This window comes from Gekko japonicus, unplaced genomic scaffold (assembly GCF_001447785.1).
Source record: "Gekko japonicus isolate JY-2015 unplaced genomic scaffold, Gekko_japonicus_V1.1 scaffold1240, whole genome shotgun sequence".
In the NCBI taxonomy this organism is placed as follows: domain Eukaryota; kingdom Metazoa; phylum Chordata; class Lepidosauria; order Squamata; family Gekkonidae; genus Gekko; species Gekko japonicus.
In genome coordinates, this window is record NW_015170313.1 from 196,172 (window position 1) to 211,628 (window position 15,457).

A 15,457-nucleotide genomic window follows, 5' to 3' on the forward strand; every position below is an offset into this window, starting at 1 on the left:
TAAGTCGATATGGTCACGGGGAGGCACTATTTATCTTGCTACAGAACTCCACCTGCAATGACAAGAGCAAGTGGAGTCTCACATTGGAACAAACAGGGCCCCTCCACTGGTGGCCATTTTGGCACAGAAAAAACAGCACAGGAGGGAAGGCTGAAGGCCCTTCCTCTCCTGTGCCATGCTCCTGGGCTGATTCAGGCCCCAGAGCACTTGGGAACGTTAGTTCCCAGAAGTCATGTGTGACTATGTTATGTTGGGGGCACCTGACACATGTCACGTATGTCTTCTGGTTTGGCAGGTTTTATCCTGTAGCTTTACCTTCTTTCAAGAGTTTTTTTCTCAACGTGATGTAACCTGCCCTGTTCCCTGACTGACAGAGAAAGCTAAACTTCTGGAATAAATTAATTCAGAAAGATGACATATGATGGCTCCTAGAATGCTACTGTCCATTTTCTTTTTTTTATAAATATTTTTATTGGATTTTCTTACCATTATTTTACACCGCTTAACAATCTCCAACGACATATTGATGTTAACCAAGATAAATATCACATTCACATTTTCCATCAACATAATATGTCAAACAATATATTGAATATTTAATATGTCTCACAATATCTATTTTAAGTTTTACACCAGCAGTGCATTTGTACTTCCATCTTAAATCTATTATTGCTAGCCTATCTCCCATTAATTTCTATCTTCTTTATCTTCAACCAGCTGTATATTTCTCCCCATTTTCCCCAATATTTTTCTTCCGGTCTATATTTTAATTCCATATTTACTCTGTCCATTTCCGCTATTTCCAGGATCTTATATTTTAATTCTTTAATTGAGGCTACTGTCCGTTTTCATACTACTACCATTTTCATTACACAGGAATGTTTCACTAACTCACTTCCATGAATAGCCACAAAAGTTAAGATTACAGCAGGCCAAGAAAATGTGAGAGTGGCTGGGTTGGAACGGCTCTCCACCGTGTGCCTCAATTACGGACTGGTGCAATGGGACTGGCAGTAAGGGCTGGGGTGGGACTTCTCATGCAAGTAAGAGAGGTTCACTGACAACGCACATAAAATCACCCTACACTAAGTCAAATCACTGGTTTAGCACATAATATGTTATCTACTCTGAATGGTAGTGACTCTCCAGTAGAGGTCTTTTATATCACCTACTACCTGATCCTTTCAGGTACCTTCTGTATTCAGGAACCTTCTGTATACAACGCAGATGTTTTACCACTGAGCCACTGCAAAGCTAGGGATGCATACTTTTTAAGGTAAGGTGCTCTCTTTTGCTAGTCTCATTCAGTAGACTAAAGATAATTATATTTGTAAGGGTCTAAAAAGATATAAGAAGCATTATGCAGATTAAGTAAAACTGCACATTTGGCAAAGCTCAGAAAACAAGAATATAACAGACATGAATGAGAACTTGTTTTACAAGATTGAGACCCCAATATATGCCATTTTTTAACAAATAAACCATTATTGAAAGCGGTTCTTACAGAAACAGAAAATGGCACAGAGTGTCAGTCAAACCAATGCAACTAACCAGAAACAGACTCTGCCTGTGTCTAGATCAGCAACGAGGTCTACCTACATAAAATGACGTGACATGTTTTGCAAAGTGCATTCATGACAAAGTAATTATGGTAATGTGGGAGACGCATATTTTGCCAGTTTTGAGAGCTGGGAATAGCTGCCGAAACAGATTATAACAGTAAAAAATTATCACAGGCGATTCCTTAAGTAACCCGCACGTGTAACCACTTCCACCAAGAACACACGGTGTGACTTTCAGATCTTCCTTTCCTGGAAACTTTTGTTCTCAGGCACACCCAATTAAACCTACTGAATCAGATGAGGAGTTGGCAAACTCATGTATTCTGCAGGAAACTGCACCTTGGCTGCATAAACCAACTATCCCGCATAAACCAACAAGGGCCTTGTCTAGGCTTGCGCCTCAGAGCTGTTTCTTGTTCTAATCCAAAACAGAAAACACTGAGGTAAATAATGTACAGTTTCTACAGTTCACATGTCTGTTTTCCAAGACAGATCTGTGTATTATATGTAATCGACTATTAAATTCACATATAATTTCAGAATTTTACCCAGAGGGTAAAAACAAATGCAGCAAGAAAGAAAACGGACCAGGAGGAGAAGAGCTCGTCGGAGCTTGAACTTCTGAAGTAGTGAAGCAGTGGGAGCTTGGCAAAGATGTTTGGGAATCCCTGGTCTAAATCATCATAGGTCAGGGTTCCACTGTTCGTTTTAATTCCACAGTTGCACTGTGATGAAGTTAGGTCATGTCTGCACTTTAAATCTAAAAATTGATTTAATTGTCAGTGTTTTCCTCAAAGGAACACTGGGAACCGTAGACTTGTGAGAATGGGAAATGTAGATCTGTGAGAAAGCCAACTTTCTGACAAGGGACTTCTTAGCACCTTGGCTGAGAATTTCCAGGAGCTCCTCCACTGGTGGTTCTACCATTATGGGCTGCACGGCAGAGTTCTGCCCCCTCCCCTCAAGTGTGGGAGGGAGAAATAAACTTGTCTTCAACTGTATTTCTTTAGTTCTCCAAACTAATTGTCAGATCAAATTCAAACCCAAAATGCAGCAGGGAGATGGTGCATATAGAATGAGCCGTGTGATTACTCAGCTGTACTTGTATTTCGTTGCAATGTAGTCAGAATAGTCCTTCCTGCATAGTAGGGCTGTTTTCTCAGTCTTCATGGCTACAGTCTCTTCTGTCTACTGGCTATTCCATCTTTCCTCTCTCCCCCACCCCTAAAAAGGCACACACAATACCTGATTCTTGGGGCTAAAGGAAAACAGACCCACTAAATGGCCTGCCCACTCATGCTGCCTAAGCAAAAAAAATGGCTCCCAATTTGTTTCTGGGCCTAATTCGAGATGCTGATATTTGACTTTTAAAGCCCTGAACAAACTTAGGTCTAGAATATCTTCAAGGCCGCCTATTCCCATATAATCTTACTCAGCCACTACAGTCATCTTCAGGTTGAATGCCCTCACCATCTGAGGCTAGACAGGTGGCAACCCGAGAAAGGGCCTTCTCCACAAAATTCCCTTTCAGGGTGGTTCATCTGTCCTCCAATTACAGTGGATGAAGATTTTTTGCTTCACTTGGCATTCCCGCACTGACCATCCATCCCATTTATGTGTTCTGTTTTTATACATGTATTTTAGAAGGTTGTTTTAATGCTCTTCGATTGTTCACTGCCTGGGGGACCCATTGTTTCAGTGGAAAAACAGTATAAAATGTTTTAAGTAAAATAAATATGTGATGGCGGATCAAAAAAGAAAAGGGGCTCCGTGACATCATGGGTTTCTCAGACTCCCCTTCCTCTTTATGAGTACAAATCGCATATTAGGTCTTCTCTCAGCTGGGCTGAGTTTTTGGACCTTGCTTCCTTATCCTGTGTTTCCAATCCCCAGCTCCACCTGGAGGAAATACACTGAGATCATTTTCCTTGCTGTGCGTGTGTTTCGGTTCATTCATCTGTTATTTAACTGAGTGTCTCGAGGGAAGAAGTATTATGTTGCACTGATTTTCACCTTTTTTGCGGGTGGTGGGGGAACCAAGCAGACCCTTTGAGCCTCTTGAGGAAGAGAGTTCCAAAAAGGTAAAAACAAAAAAAAAGGCTCTATTCTTTGTGCCAGCCACATATCTCAGCCCCTTGAATCAGGGCTCTATCCGATGACCACAGCACATGAGGAGCCTCCTGGGGTCGGTGTCCCTTAAGTTAGTTGGAATTACCTTTGAGAAAACAGTTCCTTAGATCCTGCTGCCCAGCTGTACAGAGACCTCTGTACTGAGAAGCAGATGGTGAAGCAATGTCAGGAAATTAGCTGAGATGCAAGGCAGCAGCTGCAATAACTTACACTATGTTTCAGAGATGTGCTACACTGTCAGTCCTCCCATCCCTTCCTCCCCTCATGTGTTTTGAAGACAGGCCAACAATATAGAATCCTCATCATAATAGTCTCGTAATTCTTTCACAGCGACAATGCTTTCCTTGACAGAAACTCTGTTCCAATGAGTAAACTACTAAACAAAAGCCAATGGCTTCCTTGAAAAAGAATTCTGGCGCTAGAGAAAAGATATGTCAGTGGTTCCATAAAGACAGCCTGTTTGCTCTCCTGGAAGACATAAACCTGATCCACCGTCAAAGGAAAACCAGTGGGAGCCCCAAGTTCACAACGGAGACTGCAGGACCATATAAGCGCACCTGCCCAATGTGCGTTTCCTTTCATTAGAGAGATGTCATTTCCCACTCCTCTCAAGCTTTGCACCTGCTGGAAAAGTTCCCCCATGTCTCCCCCACTTTTCTGCTCTAAATCAGGGCCTCATTTAAAACATGACGTGTGGGCGGGGGAGCACTTTCCCTGTAGAAGTCTGCACTTGCAAGGCATCTTGCTTAAACTGAGCTGCCACCCATGTAAAGCAGCTACGCAGGTGAATTCTTTTGCCTCACCAACATCACGTTTAAATCAAGCCTAAATGAGCTAGTGGGGAGGGGGGAGCAAAGAGAGTTAAATTTAATGGTCTGAATAATTAGGGGGTCAGGGGTGGGTTAGGGACTAGTATCTCTAGTGACTCCAGCCATGCTGAGTAGTGGGGGGTTTTTTTCCTCCTGATCCCTCGTTGGAAGCATTGTTTTAATTTAGGCCTGCTTTTGCCGGAGTGGAGAGCCTCATCTATAATTCAGAGAAGTCTAGTGGCTTGGCCTGGCCCCTTTCTCCCAGTTTAACACCTTCAATATGCTGAACAAGGCAATGCAGCCCTCACCGCTTGGCCCTTTCACAAGTTTATCCACAACAGATCAAAAAGGGAGCAGCTTTCAAAGCAATCTCCAAAGCGCTGAGGTAATTATTAATTCATTTGAAGGTTTCCTCCTAAGTGTCCGCTTCTCCTGCCCCTCCCCCCCCCACATACACACTTTATGCTAATGCATTTAAACGCCTGCTGTTTGACAGCTTAAACACAGGATCCCGGCTTGAGGAGAATCAATGTTTACCATATGGAGGTCAGTGTTTGTTTTTTTAAAAATGGCTTTTTAATGAAAGGTTGTAAAGTTGTGTGGGGTGAAAAAATGGCAATAATCAAAAAAATATGAACTAAAATAAACCGTGATCAAAATCACACGTGAGATGTGTGGGTATTTAACTACACCAGGTGCAGTTGTTGATTAAGCAGAATGAGCTTTCTGGTACAGACTTGATCTGAGCTCACCCCAGTAGTTGACACTTTGGTGCCCCACTTGCAAAATTTGGTGCCAATCTCTGCACTAAAGGGGGGGGGCAGGAGAGAAGGGGGATTAGTTGTTGTTCACTGACATGGCTATCTGTTTTTTCTCGGGGGAGAGGCAAGGGAGAGGAACTGCCTTCCTAGTAAGAAGATTCTGGAGCCTTGTGTGGTTGCTTAGCAACTTCTTGACAGAGGCCTAATGATTTCATAGTTGAAAGTCCATCCCAGCCCCTTGTAGGAGAGGCAAAATGGAGCAGGGGGTCAAAATGGCTGTACAGTATCAAGGGGTGCTACACTGAATTTTTCCTTCCAGCCCTGACCTAGGATGTGTGTGGAGTGAACTATTTCTTGCCAAGAGCTCCCACCTATGGGCTCCTCTGATAGGTTTCCTGTAACAGGAAGTGACTGCAGGGAGTGTGGTCAACAGTTGTGAGAGCTCCTTTATGAGTTGCCCCATGGTTTGTCATGTTCCCAAAATCCAGATGTCCTGCACTTGCCAATTCCTGCATTCTGCTTAACCCCTAGCTACTGCCTAATCTGCCAAAGTTTTCTTGCATTTTTGTCACCTGGCTTCAGCAAATTTCCCCTAGAGGCATGATCTCATCTTGTATAACCTCTTGCCTTACAATCATCTTGGTCCACCTTTTCAATGTGTCAGGTGGGTAGCCATGTTGGTCTCTAATGGAAGAGCAAGATTCCAGCCCAGTAGCATCTTGAAGACCAATGAGATTTCCAGGGTATAAGTTTTGAGAGTGAAAACTGCCTTCTTCTTGTATCTGCCAAAGGGAGTTTTGATTCTCAAAAGCTTATACCTTGGAAATCATGTCGGACTTTTAAGGTGTTACTGGACTTAACTCTTGCTCATCTTTGCAAAGATTCTGGAAACCAACTTCTACCATCTGCTTTTAACTAGACTATATAGAACTGTTCCTACAACTCCAGAACTAGAGACTCCAGCTATCAGGTATTTTACAGATCTGTTGCTATTTCAGCCCTTTGACTGGTAGCCATTATTTTCATTTTGGTTCAATCGTGGTTTAAAATCCTGAGTGTGAATGCATAAGAACAAACAGCTTTACCCAATTTAAATGTCACAACATGCTGGCATTTGCTACAAACCAGAAAGTCTTCAGTCTCTGCATCACACATGAGAGAATGGAGCACACAAACCGCAGTATTGGGGGAGTGGAGTTTCCATCACTAACTGAGATTTCTTTGTAATGTCTGAATACAACCTTAAGTGCTGTAAAATGGAACTAAGACAGCTGAAAAGAAAGGCCTGTGTTTGTTCTTACAATTCCCTAGCACAGATTTACTGGCTGGTTTTACAAAGGCATTTATTTCTCAGCCTTCAGAGTTCCCCTGCTGCAAAACAGTACAAATAGAAGCAAGGCATGTTTGCACTAGGAATTCTATGCCTGGGGCTCACCAACTGGTTTTGTAAAATTGAGTCTCTGTTATCCCCAGTATTTCCATGCTGCAAACAGAACAAATATCTTCTAACTGGTGCTTTGATTTAAAAAAGAGTTCTGAATGCCTGGTGCAGTTTTGGTCTGTGTATGTGCACACACACAATATTATTGAGATACATTATTTTCTAAACACACTCAGTTTCCTTTTTATCTCTACAAGAGGTTGCTTCACATAAGACTTTTGAACTGTCCCAAACTGTGAGAAACAAGTAAATAAGAGTTGCCTCCAAAAACATAAGATGCTGCATTACTGGTAAAAGGAGCATGTGAACATAAGTGATTCATAATAAACTTTCTGCAGTGCAGAAATCTCAGTCATGTTTACTGGCATTCATTGAACATGCTTCAGTATCATTTAATTATCAATTTGCTAAAACCTCAAATGGAGAATGCCTTTTTTGGTAACTAATTCATTATTTGAAATTTACAGGATAAGATATGCCTCTTTTTATACCTATCAAATACAATTTAAGCAAAATGACAATAGACGAACAGGCAGACTGATAGATAGATCAACCTGTATTTTTGATACTCACAGCTTGCTTAGGTTTTCCAGACCTGTAAAAGCCCCACTGGTGTCTTCTACTGTGCCTGAAATCTCATTATGGTTCAGGTCCCTGGAGAGAAGACAGAAGAAAGCTCACAATCAGTTTCCTGGTTTGCAAGCTCAACATTAAAAGATCCAAAGGGCGATCTTTAGGACAAGTTCATCAAAGGCCTCCTTAAAGCTTTTTTTTAAAAAAAAAAATCAGAAAGGGCCGATACTTTCGGGGAAATCAGAGGCAATTTACTCTCATTGACTTGAACTAGCCTCTTCCAGATTGTTTTCTCTCACGAAAGCTTCCAGAGTGATGCCTTTTTCCTATCTGATCCTTTAAAAGTTTGAAGTGGATTTTCTGTTTTTTCTCCCTTCCAGTGGCCAATCCATTCTCCCATTCTTGCTATTTCAGAGCAATGAAGGAATTAGGGGGAGGGGAGATGTATTCCAAATTAGACCAAAACTGGGAAGTGAAAAATTAAGCCACAATAGTTTTTCCCCCAAAGCACAAGGCTCACATTCCAGAAAATGCAGATGTGGCTGTTGGAAAGATCTGTGTGCGGTCAAAAGTCAACAAAATAATGTAATCAATACAATAGGTTATGGTGAAGCAGGGAGGGGGGAAGGGGAGGGAGAAGAGTCTTTAAATGAGAACAGGCTGAGAGGCCAGGGTCACAGCTCAGCAGGGGTACTGGTAGACTTTAATTTCTTTGAGTCGCATGTATCTGACTACTGACTCTGCGTGTGATACAGGTGCTGCTTTTTTAGCTCAGTGACATATCCTCCCCATTTTCTACATCTGCCATTAGGCAAAACTTCTGTCTTTCAAGGAGTTACAAAACCAAAGTTTACTGGTCTGTCTTCTTGGTGCTTGGCGGGGGGGGGGGGTCAACAGTGGGAGGACTTCTAATGTCCTGGCCCCACTGGTGGACCTCCTGATGGCACTGGTATTTCTGGTCACTGTATGACACAGAGTTTGGACTGGATGGGCCTTTGGCCTGATCCAACATTGGCGTCTCTTATGTTCTTATGGTCTCTAGTCAGGCTGTCCCACCCCACCCCCCCAAACCAGCTTCGGATGCTCTGAGAGAACGTACTGAGTATGTGAGAGTTCTGTAGCCACCTTTTTGTTAATTGTTCTTTACACTGTATCTTCCATAAAAGAAGAGGGAAAAGAGCATGACTTGTTGCTATGCTAGGTTTCCCCCCCCAAAGAAGCCAAAATGCCGTTTAAAACAATGGGGGGGGGGAGAGAGAGAGAAGACTTTCACACAGAAAAGTCTGGGGATTCAGCATTCTGGTCCAGCTTTCTTTGCATTCAGTTTGCTTTTCTCCCAGCCCCTGTTGCCAATTTCCTATTCTTTCTGGCTGGCTGGCCCTGAATGCCTACTGCCTTGTTAATCATTCTGCTGTGAGGTCCCCAGGCCTGACCTCTATTTGAATAGCTTCGCATTTCAGCACTTTCACACCCACCAAAGGCTCGCCAACAATAGGTCGTAATTAAAGCATGCCCAGCTCTTTTTCACCAGGTGCAGGACCCAATGGGCCTTGCTCTTGATTCAATTAGAGCTCGCTCTCCCACCCTTCCCCTCCTCTCCGGGCACAGGACACAAAAGAAGATCAGAATTAGCTGCAATCCAAACACCCTTCTGGGGTTTGGGAAAGTCCTGAGTCCTTTTTTCTGTGCCAGCTGCCTAGGAGAAGGGCCTTTCTCAAAGGGGCGCATGGGGATCGAAAGGTGGCTCTGGGAAAGGCTAGGGAACATAAAAGTGTTTCCTCTCTTCCTTCAATAAAAGGAATAAATGACTGCCCGGTGTGGTAACTAAGGAGGGAAGTTCAATTAAACTAAGCCTTAACAGGGTTAGGAAGAAAGGGAAGGGAAGAAACACTGAGTGTGTTTAACTGGCTCTTTTTTACTTATCCATCACATGATTTCTGGCCAGGATGCAAAAGCATTGCTGGAAAACTGGCACTACAGATTTTATGACACTGGAAGATTAATAATCGTGCATGCATAATCCTGAGGCATTAAAAGCCAAGATAAATTGTGGGAAAGAAGGAACAAGCCGTGTTACGAGTTCCCATACATCCCAACTGAAAACAAATGGCAGCATCAAGCCCAGTAGTAGAATACTGTCTGTAGAGTCATGATACTAAGTATGGGAAAAACCTGAACAGGACCCCATCTTGGCTGCACAGAAGGCAGCAGGAGAATCCTCAGCCACGCATACGTTGCAACAAAGGTCAGCCATGTTCATATATTTGGTTTTGTGTCTTAGGGAAGGAACAACCGCTTTTGCTTTCCTAAGGGCCCCCCCTCTGGCCATCCCAAAAGGGGGGGGGAATCCAAAACACATACAGAATTCGCAGGCTTTTCAGTCCCTTGAACGCTCCCTCGGCGATGTGGCTGATGGAGTTGTGGCTGAGGTGTAGGATCTGCAGCCCACCCAAGTCACCCAGGCTCCCTTCATCCAGCCGGGTTAGGTTGTTAAATGATAGCGACCTGAGAACAAAAAGAACAAAAAACCCAATTATAGTAGAGGGCAGTTTCATTCACACCCACTAACCGTTCTCTGTTGCCTCTCGGCATCTATATTCTGTCTAGAATGTCTATCAGTACAGTGCAGCGGTGAGCATGTGGAATTAGGATCCCAGGGACCCAGGTTCAAAATACCCTTGCTCTGCCATGGATGCATACCTTTGGCCAGTCACAATCTTTCAGCCTAACCCACCTCACAGGGTTGCTGTGAGGATAAAATGGAGCAGAGGACAACCATGTGCTGAGCTGCTTTAGTTCCCCACTGGGGAGAAAAGCGGAGTTCAAATCTCTAAATAAATGAACACAATAAATGAATAAATAAACATGCCCCATCCTTTTACTGTGCGAAAAGGAGGAGGAGGAGATTGGATTTATACAAACTCCTTTCCCTTCCCCTCCCCACAACAGACACCCTGTGAGGTAGGTGGGGCTGAGAGAACTCTGACAGAAACTGCTCTTTTTCAAGAACGGCTGTGCCAGAACTATGGCTTGCCCAAGGTCATCCAGCAGGTGCAAGTGGAGGAGTGGGGAATCAAACCCGGTTCTCCCAGATTAGAGTCCACGCACTTAACCACTACACCAAACTAAGGAGCACTCCTAAACAGGTCTAGTCAGAAGTAAGTTGCATGTTACTGAACAGTGCTTACTCCTAGGAAAGTAAACCTTAGGCGAATAAGAGAGGTGCATTTTACTTTGCTATTATATTTGTATCTCACACTCCAAGAAGCTCAGAATGGGATAGATGGGGTTTCTTTTCCAGAAAGTTTCCCTTCCAGCTTGTGGCTCAACCCAAATCAGGTTAACTGCAGAGACAGAATTGCTTGCAAACTAGCCTTGGGACCTCAGAGTGTACCAGAGTGAACACAGAAAATGAAATCAAGGTCTCTCAAGGCTCCACACAACAAAAGAGACAAACAGAAGCCTTCCCTGTCCAATGACTTGCCTCAGAAGTTCCCAGCGCCGGCAGCCAACCAGTGGGTTGGGGAACAACAGTCTCTATCATTGTATTGTGTGTGAGAGAATTTGTGAGCTAAACTGGCATTCTGCCATCTGGCCCACTCACAAGTGACAACAGGAGAGTCAAGGTAAATGCTGGACCTCCCCTAGCAACTGTCTGTGCTTCCCAGAAAAGCTTGCCTCACATTTTGAAAGCCTTTGAGCAACATCTTCTCACACAAAACAGACAGGAGAAAGGTTTTTTTTAAAAACGAAAGACTCCATATAATCTATGGGTAATATTAGAGGGTACAACAGAAGAAGCAATACATAATTTTTGTCCACATCCAGAGGTTTTTAGTTTTCTTATAGGTTTGGCTCTTGTGTTGCCTACCTTGAAACAACAAAAAATAATAATGTCTAGGTGCACAGGAAAAGTTAGCTGCTTAAGCCAAAGCCTAAGTTAAAACAGACGTATATTTTAAGTCCTAGAAGTGTCATTTCCTTGGCAAGCTGTCTTGCTTTTGGAAGTGTAAGCAAAGGGGATGGTGGTGCACCTAAGAGACCTCTGGAAGAAATTCAGAAGAGATTAATGGCTTTCAAGAAGCCATTGGACAACATACACTCATTCCTAAAGAGGCTGTACTGTTGAATTATGAAGAAATGGCAGCCAGTCAAAATTATTTCCTCACCTGCAATGAAAGAATTCCCCCCCACCAAAGCTGGAGAGAGAAAGCAATCCAGTGTAGTGCTGAATTTAACTGGGGGGGAGGGGGTGCCCTTGGATTTTCTAACAGAACTTTCACGAGCATGTTTTATTTCACATGATTTAGAGATAGTCAAGAAAGAAAAATTCCAGGATATCTTCCATTTTGGTGGCAACCAACCAGAAAACTCATCCCCTTTCCTAGTGCCTGTTCACCTACAAGCTGCTTCTGAAGCCAGGAGGCTGACCAAAACAATCCATTTTCCATCTAGAACTTGAAGGGATTTCTTTTCTCTGTGAGGGATTTGTGAAGGTTCCTGTTAAAATACAAGTTTGCAATACCCCAGTGGCAAGCTTGTGTTTGAAATCTCAGTTGTTTTCACATGAAAAACTAAAAAAAACCTTTTTGAACTTCACACATCCAGAGGTTAACCTCATATCAACTCACAATTCACATGGCAAAACAAAACACATAAATGAACCAAAAAAACCCCTCAACATTTCAAATCACTAGGAATATCTGTGGCCATTTACTAAGGGAGAGGCATTACATATGCTATTCTTTTTTAGGATAAAGACGGTGAGAAGAAACCACTACTGATACATCTATTCACAGACCAAGAGGAACAAGCATCCATGCCTCAATTTAACTAAATATCCATGTTTCTGTGGATTATCATTTGAATTTTTTATTTTATTCATCATCACCTGGAACACTAGTCATATTTGCAAACATTAAAAGAAAGGGGGAGAAGATTCAAGGCAGACCAAAAAGAGACTGAGTGTCATTTTTGAAAACAGCCTTTACTTTTGTTTGTGAAAGATTTCAAAGGCCTTTCTGTATCATCTGATGGCAATCTGTGAGCACAAAGAGCAGATGTTAACAAGCTGAGTTAATAATTAGGCCTGGAACTATTTGTTAGGTTAAGTAATTAGAAATCTTGATCAACTGAAAAGAAGAAGAACAGTTGGTTTTATACCCCACTCTTCACTACCCAAAGGAGCCTTGGAGCAGCTTACAATCGCCTTCTTGTCCTGCCCCCACAACAGACACCTTTAGGTTCCCTTAAAAGAGTTTCGAAATTATCTATCACTCTTTAACAAGAAGACTTACAAAAAAGTTGCTTTTTACAACCAACTGTATATCTTTTACATCTCTCAACAAGACTGGCCTTTCTGAGTATCTTGTCCTTCTCTAAAAAGAAAACACTAAGCAAACGGTCTTCCTAGGGTGGCCTTTGAGACTATAGAAATTGCAGATGGTCCAGGAAACCAGTGGCTAGCTTCTCAATGGTGATGGCCACTGGCATGTCTTTGTACCATGTAGGGACAGCAGATTTTACCTCTCAGCCTGGTTAACTTCATGCAAGCAGGCAATAAACTGGAGTATCTGATAGGGCAAGCCATTTCTTAACCTAGAACTTACAGGGATTATAGACGGTTCAGAGGGCATATTTCTGCATGTCCATCTTTCCTTTTTATTTTATAGTAAGGGGTATATTACACATTCCTGCCAATTAATATCTACTTGAAGTAGGTAACTCACAGCTCATGTAGCTTTTGGCAGAAGTTCCATCCATCAGGCCTGATACGGGATATCAAGTTGTTACTCAGATGAAATTGCTGAAGAGACGAGAGGCCATACAGGGAGCCACTATTAACTTCAGTCAGGATGTTATGTTCTAGATGCCTGAAGAGGTAACAAATTTTAGAATTCTGAGTGCACATACTGAACTGGTTGTTTTAAAACATACACACACAAACACACACATAATGCAATATGGTGTGATAGCTAGCTCAGACAGCTGTATAAAGGGTAGGTCTATCTATGGCTAGGAGCCGTGACAGCTAAACAGAACTTCCATGTACACCAGGGGTCCCCTCATGGGGTGCCTGTCAACACCTTTCCTGATTCCCACCAAGTATTTTTAGAAAGTGGGTGGGGCCAGGTACCCAGCAAGGCTTCTCACTCGCCACTGGAATTTTGACCGGCTGTGCAGATTTTTAAAATACTGCTTTGGCAGCAGCTGCCACCATACCACAAAGACCTTCACTATGTGAATGAAGGTAAGCTGAGGCAGCCATTTTGTGGCTGGCTCCACCTCCTGCGGCTGGCAGCCATTTTGTGGCTAGGCCCACCACACTGTGCTAGAATTCCAAAGGTGCCTGCAGGCTCAGAAAGGCTGGGGACCCCTGGTGTACACTATGTAGGGGAAGGCTGCTGCCTTCATGCCCAGAATTGTCTGACTGATAACTGACAAAATGTGGTACTAGATGGACTTTGGTCTAATCCTTCAAAGCAGTTTTTGTGCTCTTATTTTAGCACTATCAAGGGAAAGGACCCAGGTCTTATGGTGACCCTTCAGAACCATAACATCTGCTACTGTAATGATACAAAACACCGTTTAAGAGGCAAAATGAAAAGAAAGTGCTTCCGTATCACTAAAAAAACCCTCCCTCGAGACTGCCCCATTAAGACCACCACATCTCAATTTATATTAACTTCCCCAACTTCTAGACTAAACTGGGAGGCAGAGATCTTCCACTGCAGCATGTGGCACGGAAAGTGGCATGGAAAAGCTGCCCAATAGATATCTGCAGGATATGAACCAAAAAAGGAAACTGGCAGAGGCCTGCTTTCATCCTATCAGGAGAAAGATACTGTCCACCATCTTTCAACTTACAGAACTTGCATCCTGGCCAGACCCCAGAAGGCTCCATCTGTCAGCCTGCTGATGCTGTTGCGCTGCAGCTTCAGGACTTCTAAGCTGTCCAGTCCTTGAAATGTCAGGCCTTCAATCGAGCGAATGCGATTACGGTTTAACTCCCTAAAAATTACCAACAGCACAGAAAGGTGTTAAAACAGGCCTATCTTTTCTAATGCACCAGCAGAATAACACAGTCCAAACAGCCAGTCCTTGAATTCTTCCTCCAAGGATCCCCAACAGCTACCCGACAAAGTAATCCGGAGATGGCTGCTTCTTAAATAAATTCCACCTTGAGCAAACTTGACCACATGCAGAGATGAAGTGGAAACAGAACGGCAACTCTCAGCCATATTTCTGACAAGCTGCATACACAAAATGCATGGGACTGTGGTTTCATATGCACATGACACTTAATTTCTACAGTATCTTATCAAAACTCCTTAGAGTTCACACTCCCAAGAATTCAATGGTTTTATCTATTAATCCTGAATGAATATAAATATTTTCAGTCACAAAAGCGCCTGTTATTGCAAAAAGTTCTGGTATTCATGCTCTGGCTAAAGCACAGCTATTAACCCATAAATCTGTAAACAGTTACACTGAAATTTAAAATACCTGCAAAAATCACAAGAAAGAGTCAATCAGTGAATCTAGCCCTAAATGTGGAGAAATGACTTTGAGTTATTGATGGCACTGTCTGTGGACTGTTCTATAAGGTAGACAGTTGGGACTGTCAGTGTCTGCAAAGAAGGAGTAGGTAAGGTAGTATCTTGCTTCTACAGATACAGGGATATGCAAGCTTTTTGGCAGGGGTGAGTGGTGTGTGTGTGTGTTTGCGCAAGCCGCGAAGTCATGGTGACTTCTGGCGACCCCTAGTGGGGCTACGGCATTTCAGAGAGGTGGCTTGATAACCTGCCTCTGCATCCCGGACATGGTATTCCTTGGAGGTCGCCCTTCCAGGGTCGGCCCTGCTTAGCTTCCGAGATCTGACGAGATCGGGCTTGCCTGGGCTATCCAAGTCAGGGTGATATGCAAGCTTTTGTATTATACAGGGGATTCTGTTGGATGAAGAGTTTTATATCTTCAGAATTAGCAGATTCTTTTATGGGGAAGCACTGAGTTAACGTATTTTTCTTAGTTTGGACCTGTGTAGCATTTGAGCAAATCTGGCGGCAGTGGTGGAAAGTGTAATCGAGTCGCAGCCAACTTTTGGTGGCCTCGTAGGGTTTTCAAGGCAAGAGATGTTCAGTAGCTGTTTGCCATGGCCTGCCTTTGTGGAGCAACCCTGGA

The 15,457-nt window shown here is 43.2% G+C and overlaps 1 protein-coding gene across 1 annotated transcript in view; it reads right to left on the reverse strand.

Annotated features, from left to right (window-relative positions):
- The window catches only part of LRIG1 (leucine-rich repeats and immunoglobulin-like domains 1), a 153,399-nt gene that overhangs the window by 25,543 nt on the left and 112,399 nt on the right, over window positions 1-15,457 (reverse strand). Inside the window, exons 6-9 of the mRNA XM_015418010.1 lie at window positions 14,144-14,287; window positions 13,006-13,149; window positions 9,638-9,781; window positions 7,277-7,357 (exon numbers count right to left, since the gene is read on the reverse strand). Of these exons, the coding sequence (XP_015273496.1) occupies window positions 7,277-7,357; window positions 9,638-9,781; window positions 13,006-13,149; window positions 14,144-14,287 (513 nt within the window). The remainder of the gene's footprint in view (window positions 1-7,276; window positions 7,358-9,637; window positions 9,782-13,005; window positions 13,150-14,143; window positions 14,288-15,457) is intronic.